At 41.0% G+C, this 15501-nt stretch overlaps 1 protein-coding gene across 1 annotated transcript in view; it reads left to right on the forward strand.

The window, feature by feature from the left end:
• The window catches only part of LOC138836079 (1-phosphatidylinositol 4,5-bisphosphate phosphodiesterase epsilon-1), a gene marked incomplete at its 5' end in the record, with an annotated part of 145969 nt that overhangs the window by 85332 nt on the left and 45136 nt on the right, over nt 1-15501 (forward strand). The window contains 6 exons of the mRNA XM_070034563.1: nt 3708-4383; nt 8325-8507; nt 9454-9571; nt 10300-10450; nt 13435-13557; nt 13646-13782. Coding sequence (XP_069890664.1) covers nt 3708-4383; nt 8325-8507; nt 9454-9571; nt 10300-10450; nt 13435-13557; nt 13646-13782 — 1388 coding nt within the window. The remainder of the gene's footprint in view (nt 1-3707; nt 4384-8324; nt 8508-9453; nt 9572-10299; nt 10451-13434; nt 13558-13645; nt 13783-15501) is intronic.

Genomic DNA, 15501 nt, shown 5'->3' on the forward strand with positions numbered 1-15501 from the left:
AAAAATCAGTTGAAAGCAAGAAGAGAGCTTTAACAACACTAGATTCTTATTACAGGGGATACTTACAGAAAGTCATTTGGAAAAGATAATTTTTTCTGTCTTAAAATATTAAATTCAGTCTTATCTGTCACTTGATAATTTATGTTCAAGTAATCATATTATACGAAGCCTATCTTCATTAACTTCATTCTTTGTAACAAAGAAAATATATAACCAGGTTGACAATAGCCCTTTGTCTTGTGTGTGTGTGTGTGTGTGTGTGTGTGTGTGTGTGTGTGTGTATGTGTGTGTGTGTGTGTGTGTGTGTGTGTGTGTGTGTGTGTGTGTGTGCCAGTACTGGGGCTTACCAAGCCTAGGCCCTGTTACCCAGCTTTCTCCACTCAAAGCTGGCACACCATCTCTTGAGCCCCAGCACTACTTCTGGCTTTTGGTGATTAATTCATGATAATAGTCTCACAGACTTTCCTGCCCAGCTGGAGAATGCCCTTTGTCATATAATACAAGATTTTTATCAGGGGACATTAGAAAAGTGCTGTCCATTTATGGTTTCCAAATGAAAGAGGCTGTAGATGTCTTATATGTGATAAGGCATATCACATGTCATTGTTGGCTAATCACATCTGTGATCTTTGATTAACATTATTTGGCTCCTAAATATTAATGTTTCACCTCATTTCTGCTTGTAAATCCACAGAAAATCCTCTCTTGAGAGAATCAGGCTCAGAGCTGCGTAAAATTCACCCTTGTCATCTAAGAGACAAAAGCTACTAGTAGTTTCCTGCCTGAAATGAATTTATTTCATTACAAACAATTGTCAGTTTTATTTTGGAAATTAGTCCCTGGATATGAATGCTTTTTAATGGAATTATTCCCATCTGGCATTAGTTCCTTTTGTAATCTAAAATAAAAACGGACGCCAAGAAAGGCAGTGGCCCTGTCTTCCAGCTTGCATCGCCTCTGAGACAGCAACTGTCTCCACAAAAGCCTTCTCAGTTTTCACTGTGGAATATAGGAACATGCCATTTCTCATGCTAAAATAAAATCCGAAATTTTAGGTAGAAATTAGCATAGATTATGTTTTAACTAGTACTGGTGCTCACCAAATGAACCTTTGCGGCTCTTAAAATGACCAAAAAAAAAGTGTGATATGGAGAATGTGGGAATGATCCCAGAGAAAAACTTGGAAGATGCTTCTGAAGAAAGCCTGTCTAGGGAAACAGCTGGTTTGGTTCAGCCTGGAGAAGAGAAAGTAGTGAAAGAATAGAAGGAATGAAGCTCATCTCCCTATATTTAATTATAGTGGTGTGTTTTATTGAGCCAGATCCTAGGCTGAGTGCTTTCAAGTGTTGTCTTGTTTGGTCTTCAACCTCTTCATCATCTCTGGGAGATGAGCATTGTTATTTTGCTATTTACAGATAAGTGAAGTATGGCTCAGAGAGTGCTAACGTTTTGGCCGAGTCATGCAGCAAACAGGTGGTAAGAGCTGAACAATTAGGTCTGGGGTGAACCCAGAAGGCATGTTCATAACCACATACTGCAAGTATGAGACAGTCATGTTAGTGAATGGAAGCAATGATTTTTCCACGGTAACTGAGCTAAGTTACACAACCAAGACTTTAAAAAAAATTATTATGAAGTGTAACATTAAGGACATGTCTCTGTTGGGCAGGTTCCTGCCAACGTGGCTCCATATAAAGGGAGCAATAATGTCCCCTTGCCTTCCCCTTGCCAGATCTTCCTGATAATCTGAGTCCAGACTCAGTGAAGGGAATTCACTGAACTTCCCATTCAGACAAGAATTTTTAATGTGTGTGTCTGTGTGTGTACACATACATACAAAGTGAACATCTAAGTGTGTCAAGAATTGTTCTTGCTTATTTGGCCTCCATAACTGTGTTTCCCAGCAAATGGCTTCAAACTAATCTTATTTTAGTTTATTTTGTTGACCATGGTGCTTGAACTCAGGGCCTGGGCGCTATGAGTTTTTTCCACTGACGGCTAGTGCTCTACCACTTTGAGGCACAGCTCCACTTCAAGTTTTCTGATAGTTAATTGGAGATAAAAGTCTCATGGACTTCCCTACCTTTGTTGGCTTTGCACAGCCTCATATCTCAGATCTCAGCCTCTTGAGTAGCTAAGATTATAGGAAACGAGCCAACAGCACTCAGTTCATATCTTATTTTTACTAGAGCTACCTCTCAGGCAATTAGTTGCTAAATCTTACCGATTTTTGCCCTAGTAAATTTAGGTCATGGCTTTTGTTTATGATTTAATGGAAAGGCAAACAACTGTAATGATCCCAGGCTCTAGAGTTAGTAGACCAAACAAAATGCCACCTTAGCTAGTCCTCTTCAGAGTTGTGTAACTTTGACTTCTCCTGTCCGAAACTAATACTTTAAAAGCAAAAAAAAAAAAAAAAAGATAAAAATTACTTCACAAGTATGATCTATATAGTGTAAATATCTATATAAACTTTTTAACAGAGTTCCTAAGAGAGAAAACTGATCTACAATAAAGATTATTATTGTTGATAATAAAATGTAATAGCTTATTAATTCTTTTCTTATGCCAATAGTCAAGTGCCATGCTAAATGTAAGATTGTTGAGTCTGGGAAGGTGGCTCAGTGATAGAGTGCTTACATGAGGCCCTGGGTTCGATTCCTCAGCACCGCATAAGCAGAAAAAGCCGGAAGTGGTGCTGTGGTTCAAGCGGTACAGTGCTCGCCTTAAGCTGAAGAGCTGAGGGACAGCACCCAGGCACAAAGTTCAGGCCCCAGACTGACAAAAAAATAAAAAAGATTGTTGAATGCTGCCCTTAAAAAATTACCCTGTGTCAGGTACTGGTGCTGTGCCACTTATAACCCTAGCTACTCAGGAGACTGTGATCTAAGGACCACAGCTCAAAGCCAGCTGAAGGAAAATCTGTGAGTCATTTAAATAGGGATACAGGTGGACCCATTGCAACAATGAGAAGTACAAGTCGTTATGTCGAAAACGAACTTTACAACTTTGGTGGGGGCGGGGGAGGATTGGGTAGGGAGGCAGGGGAAGGCTGGGAAGGGATGTGAAGGGTAAACAAAGGAGGAGGCTACAGTGCTTGATAAGAAATGTACTCATTATCTTGCCCATGTAATTGTAACCCCTCTGTACAGTATTTTCACAATAAAAAAATAAATAAAATTTTAAAAAAGAATCTAAAAAAAAAAATTAACCACCAGAAAACTGGAAGTGGAGTTGTGGCTCGAAGTGGTAGAGCTCTAGCTTTGAGCAAAAGAACTCAGGGACAGCACCCAAGCCTTGAGTTCAAGTTCCACAACCAACAGGAAAAAGAAAATTACCCGGACTGGGAATGTGGGTTAGTAGTGGAATGCTAGCTTACCGTGCATGAAGCCCTGGGTGCGATTCCTCAGTACCATATAGACAGAAAAAGCCAGAAGCGGCCCTGTGGCTCAAGTGGTAGAGTGCTAACCTTGAGCACAGAGAGGCTCAGAAATGACACCCAGGCCCTGAGTTCAAGCCCCAGAATTGGCAAATTAATTAAATAATTAATTTAAAAAAACACTTACTCCATGATGGTGTTTTCTATTTCCTCTACTAATTCAAATTCCTAACAGGAAGAGAATTGAAGTCCAGGGTGAGTGGAAGAGCTCTGTGTTACTCTCCTTTGTGATTAAAAGACAGACCAAATTTGTGTCTATCTCTATCAGGTTTATAATCGGAGACTTGTTGGATTCAGAAAATGACATCTTTGAGCGCTCTAAAGAATGTGACTCTCACAGATCAGAAGAGGCACAGAAGGCCTTTGACCATGGGACAGAGCTCATCCCATGGTATGTGCTGTCCATCCAAGCGGATGTGCACCAGTTCCTGCTGCAGGGGGCCACGGTCATCCACTACGACCAGGACTCACACCTCTCTGCCCGCTGCTTCCTTCAGCTGCAGCCTGACAATAGCACTTTGACCTGGATAAAGCCCCCTACTGCCTCGCCTGCCAGTGCAAAAGCCAAGTGTGGAGTGCTAAGTAACACAGCTGAGCCTGGCAAGTTCCCATTATTGGGCAATACTGGGTTAAGTGGCCTGGTGGAGGGAGTCTTGGATCTATTTTCAGCCAAGGCTGTGTACATGGGACACCCTGGCATTGATATACACACTGTGTGTGTTCAGAACAAACTAGGTGGCATGATCCTGTCAGAGACTGGTGTGACACTGCTATATGGCCTTCAGACCACGGACAATAGATTACTACACTTTGTGGCACCAAAGCATACAGCTAAAATGCTCTTCAGCGGATTATTGGAACTCACTAGAGCTGTGAGAAAGATGAGGAGGTTTCCTGACCAAAGACAGCAGTGGCTGCGGAAACAGTATGTCAGCCTCTATCAGGTAAGGGTGTTGGCCACCCTTCTCGTTGGAATAGTGTAATTCTGAGAGCACACACTTGGCTTTTAGACTACCCTAGCTGTGTAATTTGGGGCAGACTTTACATCATCTCTGTGTTCATGATTCTCTTATCTAGAGAGTAGAAATGAAAGCAATGCCTGGCCATAGGATGCCTGTCTTCAAGAATTAACTGAGTCGGATGTGGTGCTGTGGCTCAAGAGGTAGAGCGTTCGCCTTGAGCTGAAGAGCTCAGGGACAGTGCCCAAGCCCAGAGTTCAAGCCCCACAACTGACCAAAAAAAAAAAGAATTAGTTGAGTCAATATGCATAAGCCGCAGTGTAAATCCATATGATGTAAAGAATAGTGTCTGCTCATGGTGGATCCTATTTACTACTTTGGATGCCAATAGAAACTTGTATAGTTCTCCTGTCTAGAAAAAAAAAACAATAACTACATTTCAGACTGAAGATTTCATTTGAAAGCATTATCTGAAGGCTTTTATTGTTAATTAGTGACTGGCTGACATATTGGAGATCTTTCTTTGGAAATTGAAATGGTGATTCATCACATAGCATATTAGGTGAATTCTTTAACTTCCTACGTATTGATCTCCAATGGTAGACATTTTAAGGTTAAAAGAAACTTTCCCAAATAAGGGATAATTCTTACCTGCAATTCTCTCTCACCAGATTTGTGGTGGCAGCAGCCTTCAGTAGGCATTTTCTCACAGTTTGCTGCTTAAATTGAGTGAGCTTCTCATTAACCCTGAATCACCAATTAGTTAAACCAAAACTCCATCTGTGGTTGGGTGACAGGCTGGGATAAAAAAGATGATAAACAGAGGCACAGGCCTACACAGAGTAGTGTGCTTGTTTGAGGAATGTGCAGGTTGCTGGAAAAGCAAGTGATAAGCCCCACTACAAAGTGGCACAGTTGAAATGACATTGTCAAAGGAGTGGTATTGAAGTATCCAGTTTTTCTGTTATGTTTTTCTATGTAGATGAAAAATTTTATCATTTTTTTTTAGTATCACAAGTAGAACTGTGACTTAAATTACTTGTGGCTAATCTCACCTTCTTTTTACAGCTGCAACATGTTTTTTGCTCCTCCTTCCCATCCTAGGACATATAGACATATATAACACCCCCCCCACACTCTTCTTTTTTGAAGTATTGGGGTTTGAACTCAGAGCCTCAGGCTTACTCAGTTTGATTTTGTGGCTGGTGTTCTACCTCTTGAGCAGTGTCTCCAGCCTGCTTTTTATTGGTTATTTCAGAGATGGAGTCTTGCAGACTTTTCTAGCCAGGCTGGCTGGCCTTGAACCACAATCCTCTGGATCTTAGCTTCTTGAGTACCTGCTGTTACAGACATGAGCCACCAGCACCTGGCACAATGCCCCATTTTTACCCTTTGCCCTGCACTTGCACAGTGATTATATCTTGAATAATTAACTTCATGAATCGATAAGCAGATAGTCCTACCTATTCAAGTATGCTAATGCTCCATAGCACAAAGACACTTTTAGTTAACTCATCTAAAATGGAAACAAAAACAACAACTTCCTTTTATACTCCACAGGGAGAAGCCCATGTGGTTGCTATTTGGAAGAAATCTTCAAGAGCTATTATGCATATTGATTTTAAATTAGAATTCTTCCTTAGTCTTCCAGAATCATCAGAATCCATTAAACATGGACATAAACCAGTCTTAAAACTCCATTACATTCCTTGTCACAAATGCTATGTGATTTAATTATTCCCATTTGTTTCTTGTCAAGCTTAAGCAACTGGATTGACACATAAGAGATACAGTAAATAAACTAAAACAAAAGGTCATTTGAACTCTCACACTCCCATTATGTAGTTGTGTTGTCGTGGAAAGGCTCTCCATCAGCACCATGTCATCAGTCGCTGTGTTTAGACAGTTGAACAATCTGATATGTGTTACCCTGCCCTTTATTTTGAGAAAGTTTGCCCTCCACAAAGTAAATGGTGCTCCAAAAAGCAAGGTAACTATATGTGATTTCAATGATAAAATTGGATATTTGTTGAAATGCAGATTTCTTTAGAAGTTTGATGGCATAGTGGGAAAAGTAAATTGAGCATCCTCAGGATAGTACTGAGCACTTGGTTTTTTCCTCAGTGTTGGTGTCCTTTGGAACCACGAACCTGTTGGTACTAGGCACCTTTTGTGCTTGGATTCCCATTTATTCTTGCAACCTTCAGGATCCTCTTCCTGGTCACACACACAACGGTAGTTCTAGCTCCTCTGGAGGATCTCAAGTTTGAAGCCAGCCTGGACCACAGAATGAGGCTTTGTCTTAAAAAAAAAAAAAGTTGGGGCTGGGAAGGTGGCTCAGCGGTAGAGCGCTTGCCTTGCATGCTTGAGGCCCTGGGTTCAATTCCTCAGCACCACATAAGCAAAAAGAAAAAAGCCAGAAGTGGCGCTGTGGCTCAAGTGGTAGAGCGCTAGCCTTGAGCTGAATTGCTGAGGGACTGTGCCCAAGCCCAGAGTTCAGGCCCCACGACTGGACCCTCCCCCAAAAAAAACAACAAACAAAAAAGTTTTATAGGAGGAGAGAGATTCTGTATTGGATGATGTTTCTCAAAGGAAAATGTTTCACTTGGATTGGCAGATTCCTCCAGGGTATATCCAGTGAAAAGGAGGTATTTAAAGTGAAATTCATGTATGATAGACTTGGGAGAAATAGATAATGAACAGGAAGAAGTTACAGATGTCCCATTATTAGGAGTCACCTCAAGATTGCTATATCAAATACCCAAGTTACTCAGCATCCTGGAACCATAGCAGGAGATAGGAGATAGAATTCACAGTTTAAGTCATAAAATCAGAGAGTCATTGAATATGAGGAGGAAGGAGTAAGCAAGAATGTACATATACACATACACACAAATCTTTATTACTTGTATATTATCTGCAATAAAGCAAACTATTTTGCCAGTACTTCCTTGAAATTACGAAGATTCCATTGGAGTAAAGGCAGTAAAAGGATATTAATTTTTTTGAGGTACTGATGATTCACCCAGGGTTTGTGCATAATATGCAAGCTCTCTACAACTGAGTTATACTCTTAGTCTTTGGAAATTCATGTTAAAGAAACCCTTTCATACAATGTGTGAAATATCATCAACACTGTCTTTAATTCATTTGTGTCTTTCTGTGCATTTGATAACTGACTTTCCTGACTCCTGGACACAATCATTAATTATAATTGAATGAATAAATGCTTGCCATTGGCTTTATAAAAGATAGTACCCAGAGTTTCCCTGACAGCAGAAAGCATTGTAAGTCATTGCCTCCCCCCTGGAGTGTCTTAGCTGCCCATCGCATCATAATCTGCATGGTTTTCTCCATCCTATGGGCTCTTATTTATCTTCAGCTTTCAATAGCTCAAGTGGATGGCAGCTCAACTCTTTGAAGAACTCCCCAGGGCCCTCCAAAGTGAATTTCTCATGGGCCACATGCCCTTTATTTCAAGTCAGACTTTCCCATGCATCAAACTAAGTGAGAACTCTACTGGGTATGATACAATAACAAACAAAAAGAAGTAAGTTTTACCTGAGTAAAATTAACACTCTATTCTTCGCCACAACACCACCGAGTCTCACAAAGCTCAGATTTTCAGAGTTTTATGAAAATGTCCTAGCTGGTTCTGAGATCAGGATGGAAAGTAGCTTTTTTCTCAGTTGATTGGTTAACTGAAATTGCTCAGGGATAAGACAAGGAGGACAGGGAACACACTGGGAGTTCTGAGTGTTAGGGAACAGAGTGGCAAGGTGGGGGGGTTGGGGGGGGAGGGTGCTAGATCATACATCTTCCCTGGTGGCCTTTGCTCTTCCATCTCTGAGATGATTGTGGTAATGTTTACTTCTCCTTTGCTTGATGCTTCCCTCCTTATGGACTGAGCATATGATTCTTTACAGGAGGATGGTCGGTATGAAGGCCCAACTTTAGCTCATGCTGTGGAGTTGTTTGGTGGCAGACGGTGGAGTACCCGGAATCCCAGCCCTGGGACATCTGCAAAGAATGCTGAGAAGCCCAACATGCAGAGAAACAACACCCTAGGCATAAGTGCCACCAAGAAAAAGAAGAAAATCCTCATGAGGGTAGAGTGTTGCTTGTTTATTAAGCCTTACATCTATCTAGCCTTCCAGGATGATTGTGTGGTCTACAGCCTCATAACCCCTTCAGGTTATGTGAGCTGGGGACAAGATGAGGTCGAAAACAGATCATCAAAGGAGCTGCCACATGCTTCCTGGGTGGCCAGGCCCAGTGCCAGGAGTCAAGTCAAAAAAGGGAGAAGAGTTTCTTAGAAGGACACAGGGCAGTTAAGTGGTGTGTATTCTAATAAGAGTCATTGTTCAATCATCTGCACAGTGACATGGGAGCCGAGTAAAGGAAAATATGAGGCTTAGAGGCAGACAGTGAAGACCTAAGAGCAGTTGACACATGGGTCTTGGAAGAGTTTACCAAGCACAAACAAAAAGCAAAAAATCCCTGGCAGAGACAGCAAGATGCCTAAGAGGCTTTGCTTGTGAGAAGAAAGAGGACTGGATGGCTGGAACATGAGTTCTGTGATGGCCAACGAATGACTAGAAAATAGTAGAGGTCGAGTTTTGAAGGCCCGTTGTGTTGTATGAGGCATACAATTTAAAATGTATCATCATTATGTATATAAATTGTGTCATATAATATATATATTATCACTATGACATGATATTGACTTCATGGCTACCTAAAAAACATCCCACTCTGTGTCTATCCATGGTGCTGATGCTTAGTTGACTTTCATCTGCTTCACAATTATGTGTGAACACAGAAGATACGGAGGTGGGGTGCCTCCTCTTTTCTGCCTCTCATCCTGAAGAGTTTCGATAGTAGAGCACACAGGATAGATAATGTGATGTGAGAATACTGGATCAACATAATATCTTTACTGGTCTCACCAGGAAGAGACAGTATTGAAGGTGGGTTGGTGAGAAAATAGTGACCTGCCTGGACTAAAGCAGGTCTGACACAGGCTAGGAGCCATGGTGAGCTTTGTGTTCCCAGGGGGAGAGTGGAGAGGCCACGGACGACGAGATGGTGACCCGAAAGGCTAAAGTGTACAGAGAGTGTCGAAGCCGAAGTGGTTCTGATCCCCAGGATATTAACGAACAGGAAGAATCAGGTAAGGCAGCTTGTTCACATCCAAGACTTTTCTGTTAGTTTTATGGAGAAAATAGGCATTTAGTCTCAAGCTGGTGAATTTAATATTATGGGCACTGCTATCAAGACTCTCACAACCATGTGATGAAACCCAACCCCTAGAGGCACTTTCTGCTAACACACTGTACTTAGAAGAACATTCTCATTAAATTGCCATTGTTGGGCTAGGAATGTGACTTAGTGGTAGAGTGCTTGCCTCCTATGCATGAAACCCTGGGTTTGATTCCTCAGTACCAAATACACACAAAGCTGGGAGTAGCACTGTGGCTCAAGTGGTAGAGTGGTAGCCTTGAGCAAAAAGAAGCTCAAGGACAGTACCCAGACCCAGAGTTCAAGCCCCAGGACTGGCAAAAAAAAAATTGCCATCATCATCCGGGAATTTTAGAAGTATAGGGTATAAATTGATGGATTGGACCAGTAATTCAAACCTGGCAGAATGAGAATCAATCTGAATGTTCCAGCCACTCCCAGGACAAACTGACTTAGGTATTAGGAATTGGGCATTGTATATTTTTCTTAAGGTCCCCAGATGATTTTGATGCATGGCCAGTTCAAAGTCTGTCATCAAAATACTTGAACGCTTCTTATATAGAAATCAGCTGCATAATTGGTTTGCTCAGACACCAAGAGGTATCTCAGGTGTGTAGTTTAATTGAGTGATTGTCTCTTTTCCACCCTTCCTACTCACAGAAGCAAATGCCATTGCTAGCCCTCCCAACCCTTCCAGAAGGGCTCACTCTTTGACCACGGCTGGGTCCCCCAACTTGTCTGCTGGAACATCATCTCCCATCAGGCCAGTCTCCTCCCCTGTGCTGTCTTCTTCAAACAAGAGTCCATCCAGGTGGGGCCTTAACATGATAAAACAGAAGGGCCTTTCACACCATTGCACTTGTGAGGAAGGGCATGTGGAACGATTGTGTCTAATTTTGACTTACAGTTAAGTTGAAAACTATTCACACACACAAATTTTAAATGATGTTGTTTTGATTCTATGTACCTGTCTTTTACTCTTGTGACACCAACAACCCCCTCACCAGAGCTGAGTGGCAGTAATAAAACCCAAACTGTGATTCTCTCTGTCTATAGTGTAGCCACTAATCACATACAGATATTTAAACTAATTACAATTAAATTAGATTGAAAGTTCAGTCAGTCACATTTCAAATGCTCTACCACCCTAAATGGCTAGTGGTTACCACATTGAATGCTGTGAGAGCATTTCTGCCAGTGTAAAAAGCTCTATTAGAAGCTAGGCACCAGTGGCTCAGGCCTGTAATCCTAGCTACTCAGGAGGTTGAGATCTGAACATCGCAGTTCCGTTTGAAGCCAGCTCAGGCAAAATAGGCTGTGAGACTCATCTTCAATAAACTACACAGAAAAAGCTGGAAATGATGCTGTAGCTTAAGAGGTGGAGCTCGCCTTGAACACAAAGAGGCTTGGGAACAGCTCCCAGGCCCTGAGTTAAAGCCCTGGATTGGGGGAAAATATTCTGTTGGAGAGCACTGCTCTACATGAAAAATAAATACAATGTAAGCTACCTGACACTATGCTAATTGGTGAAATACATTTAATATTTTTCTCACAGATCAGAAAAGTTATACATGCCTAGAGAAATGAATACAAACTTTGCAGCAAGGTAGAGGTGTTTATATAAGGTGCTAAAGCTGGTATTATAGAAAATTATCATTTATGGGCCATACAAGTTACACACTAAAATAAAATCTTCTCTCTCAAAAGAAAAAAAATATATTAAAATGAAAGGCTTCTAAAAGGAATCATAATGCTACTCCATCTCCCTGTACCCCACATAAAAGCTAAAGAAATAGATTGCAGACAGAGCCAGATTAAGAGCCATTGTTCACATTATTACACAGTGTAATAGGCCTGAGCACACATTGGCTTTGGAAATGTTGATTTCACAGACAGGGGCAGGAACCACTCTATCTCTGTCTCTGTCTCTGTCTTTCTCTCTCTCTCTCTCTCTCTCTCTCTCTCCCTGTCTCTATCTCTCTGTCTCTGTCTCTCTTTCTCTCTGTCTCTCAGCAACACTCTATTGAAAAGAACTCTACAGTAAATTATCTGCTAAAGGGGATTCTTTCACAATGTGAGTAATGGACTTACCCTCTACGCTTTCTACAGTCACGTTCACAACTGGTGAAAATGAGTCAAGGCTCTAATGGGGATTCTTCCTACTATGCTTGTAACACTTCTATAAATTAGATTTGAAACAAAGCTAGAGGTTACAAAGAGATTGAATTCTTTATATTTGCAGCCTCTGCAGGATCTTAAACACATAAGATAGCCAGATGACCTGGATTAAGTGACTTTTGCCTTTATTTCAGTCACTTATAAACAGGAAAAGGAAAGACATAGTAAGAGAGGAATATCTTTTGAAAGAGGACACGGCCTGATTCAAGGTCAGAAGGCCCAAATCCCAGGAATACTGGGGTCAGTGTCCCCTGAAATGCTCCAAAACAGAAAAAAAAAAACAAGGCAAAAAAGGTGTCAGTCTTTAAACGAGAAAGTAAAACTGAACCCTATTTCTAGTGGGAAAAAGTGGATAGGTGTTCACTAGAGTCAGAGAGAAATGAGTACCTCAGAAAGGTCTGTACTGGCAACTAGCAGGAAGGACAACAGGGAATTTGCTTGTTGAAATCCAAATGATGGCTCCACCTTTCTCCTCTTCCCGGACCTACATCCTGTGTTCCCCACATTGAGTCTCAACAACTATGTGTACATGGTGCTAAAAATCTATCTGTAATGCTCTTCCATGAAGTAACCTTCAGCTGTCAACAGGAAATAGTTTCCCATGAGCAAACAGCATTAGCAGGGTTGAATGAGGACTGCTGTACATACATATACATACATATATATATTTATATTTATATTCCTGTACTTATATATTTGAAATTTTGTTTACTATTCTGTTGGGGACTCAGTATAGAAAAAAAATGTAAAATAGCAAGACCAAATTTTTGACTGAGTTGACTGATATTTTTATAGTGAATGGATACAGACTTGGCAGGTGCAGACATAATCCTTGGCAGGGTTGGCGTCTTTCCATTCTTAATATTTTTCTGACTCACATTTTCCATTAATATTAAAAGCTCTTCTTTGTTTTCATTGAGGAACTGGTTAAGAAAGGAAAAAAAAATGACATGGGCACACTCAAAACTTTCCTCTTAATTGTGTTTGTATAATTTAGAAAAGAGAACAGAACAGGCATTATTTCCCATAGATAATGATTAATTTTGGGCCCTTTTTTTGTACCAGTACTGGGACTTGAACTCAAAGCCTGGGCACTGCCTCTTACAATGTTTGCTCAAGGTTGGCACCCCACCACTTGAGCTACAGCTCGACTTTTGGCTTTTTGGAGGTTAGTTGGAAATAAGAGTGTCACAGAATTTTCCACATGGACTGGCTTTGAACTGTGATCCTTAGATCTCATCCTCCTGAGGAGCTAGGATTACAGGCCTGAGCTTCCAGTGCCTGGCTTAGACTCACTTTAGATTACTTTTTTCATCAACCCCAAACTTAAGAGGTCTTCTTCCACATTGATCTGTGCTTACAAGTAACTGTTGATTAATAAAAGAATATTAATGTCACTGTTATGCCCTTATTAAGTTGTCTAAAAATATGAAGTGGTTCCAATACACAATACAGGTGAAGGGCCATGACAAGAGCATACTGGGAAGTAGGTTCAACTTTAAATGACTTGCAATCCTCCCCGCCTCATACTTGCTCGCTAAGCAGAGACCATCTGTTGAGGCAGAATGACCTGAGTTGCCTGCCACATTTGCCCATAACAGCCATGTCTCTTGATAGTGCCTGGAGCAGCAGTAGCTGGCATGGGAGGATCAAAGGAGGAATGAAGGGGTTCCAGAGCTTCATGGTTTCAGACAGCAACATGAGTTTTGTTGAATTCGTTGAGCTGTTCAAATCATTCAGGTATGACTTAGCCCTCCTTCTTCCTCATTCTCAGGCCCACCCTTTTATAGCAGTACTAAATGGGAGGTGGTTTTCATTCCCTACTCAGTGTAAGGAGCCGAAAGGACCTCAAAGACCTCTTTGACATCTACTCTGTGCCCTGCAACCGTTCCGGCTCTGAGTCTACCCCCCTCTACACCAACCTGGCAATCGAGGAAAACACCAGTGACCTACAACCTGACCTAGGTTTGTTCAGCATTTTAAGATTTCCTTTGAAACCTTTCTAGCTAAAACTTCAAGGTAGGAGATCCAATCACACACATGCTTGAGCCACATGGCACACTGCTACTGGAGCCTGGTGAAACGATTTGAGAATTATTTTAAGAAGTGTGTAGTGTCATGGGGACAAGTGCTGTTGGCATGTTGGGCAAAGAAACTCATCATCATGTGGTTCTGCCCATGTGTTCTAGCATATTAACCAAGAGTGCCCTTCAGTCATCCTGACAACCAGAGGCCCTTCCCCCACCAATTCTAAATGTGCACTACATACATGGAATGCTATAGATGAAAAACACCTACCTATAGGCAGGTGAGTGCTCCACCCCAGCGTGACCTGTCCTTGACAAGGAGAATCTGGTGACCTCCGCAGAGTACTCCTGCCTGAACATAGAGGACATTTCTCCAACTACATAAACCAGAATCTCTTTTTTTTCTATCCTATTCAGTACCCTCCTGTTACTATCACCACCTATACCTTTCTTTTGGGTCTTTCATGCATTTTACACCTGTTATTTTTCCCTTTGTTCTTATTGGAACAACATGATAATTATGTATAATCTTGGGACTGGGAAGTTGACTCAGTGGTAGAGTGCTTGCTTCACATGCATGAGGCCCTGGGTTCGATTCCTCAGCACCACATAAGCAGAAAAAAGCCAGAAGTGGTGCTGTGGCTCAAGTGGTAGGGTGCTAGCCTTGAGCTGAAGAGCTGAGGGACAGCGCCTAGGACCAGTGTTCAGCCCCCATGACCGACAAAAAAAAATAATTATGTATAATCTTATGTTACTTTTAAGCTAACATTGACTGTTTTATAGCTATCAAATATGTGTGTACCCGTGGATAGCAATGTGATTGTTTAGGATAGAACCCAGCACCTCCTGCATGCCAAGCAATTACTTCCCCACTGAGCTATATAGCCAGTCCAAGAAATGATACTTAAAAATTACAAGTCTTTTTTTATAGTGAGAAATTTTAGGTTGATGGAAAAAATAGGTAGAAAGTACAACAGTCACACACACAACTCACACACCCATACTCACATTCATGCACACAGACTTTACCCTATTAGTGAGTTATAAATTCCTAATATTTTTGTTGTCTCTCTAATTTTGCCTTTACCAAGGTGTTGAATCATTGGAATCATATAGTATATAGCTAAGTGCTCTAGTGCCCTTTTGCAACTTCCGGTCGGAATTCTTTTTAAAATAAATAATATTTCATTGTACAGATGTACCACAGTTTGTTTATCCATTCACTTACTAAAGGATATCTGATTCCTTCCAAGTTTTAGCAATTATAAGAAAAGCTGCTATAAATATTTGTATGTAGGTTTTTATGTGAACCTAAGCTTATATCATTGGGATAAAGACCTAGAAACACAATAATTGGATTGCATACCTAACCTGTATTTAATTCTCTAAAATACTTCAAGATTATCTTCCAAATGGATAAAATTAAAATGACTGGCCATACCAAAACTGATCTGACAATGTAGAAATTAGAATACTGGAACATTACTACTGGAAATGTAAAATGGCACAGCCATTCTGAAAGACAGTATGACTGAATTAAATGTATTCTTGCTGTCTGATTCAGCAGTTGTGGGTCATGATAATTTTACCCAAAAGAGCTAAAAACTTGTATTCACCCAAAAGCCTACATACAGATTATTATAGTTGTAGTTTTTTA

Source organism: Dipodomys merriami, unplaced genomic scaffold (genome assembly GCF_024711535.1).
Source record: "Dipodomys merriami isolate MVZ:Mamm:240054 unplaced genomic scaffold, mDipMer1.0.p SCAF_249, whole genome shotgun sequence".
NCBI classification, from domain to species: domain Eukaryota; kingdom Metazoa; phylum Chordata; class Mammalia; order Rodentia; family Heteromyidae; genus Dipodomys; species Dipodomys merriami.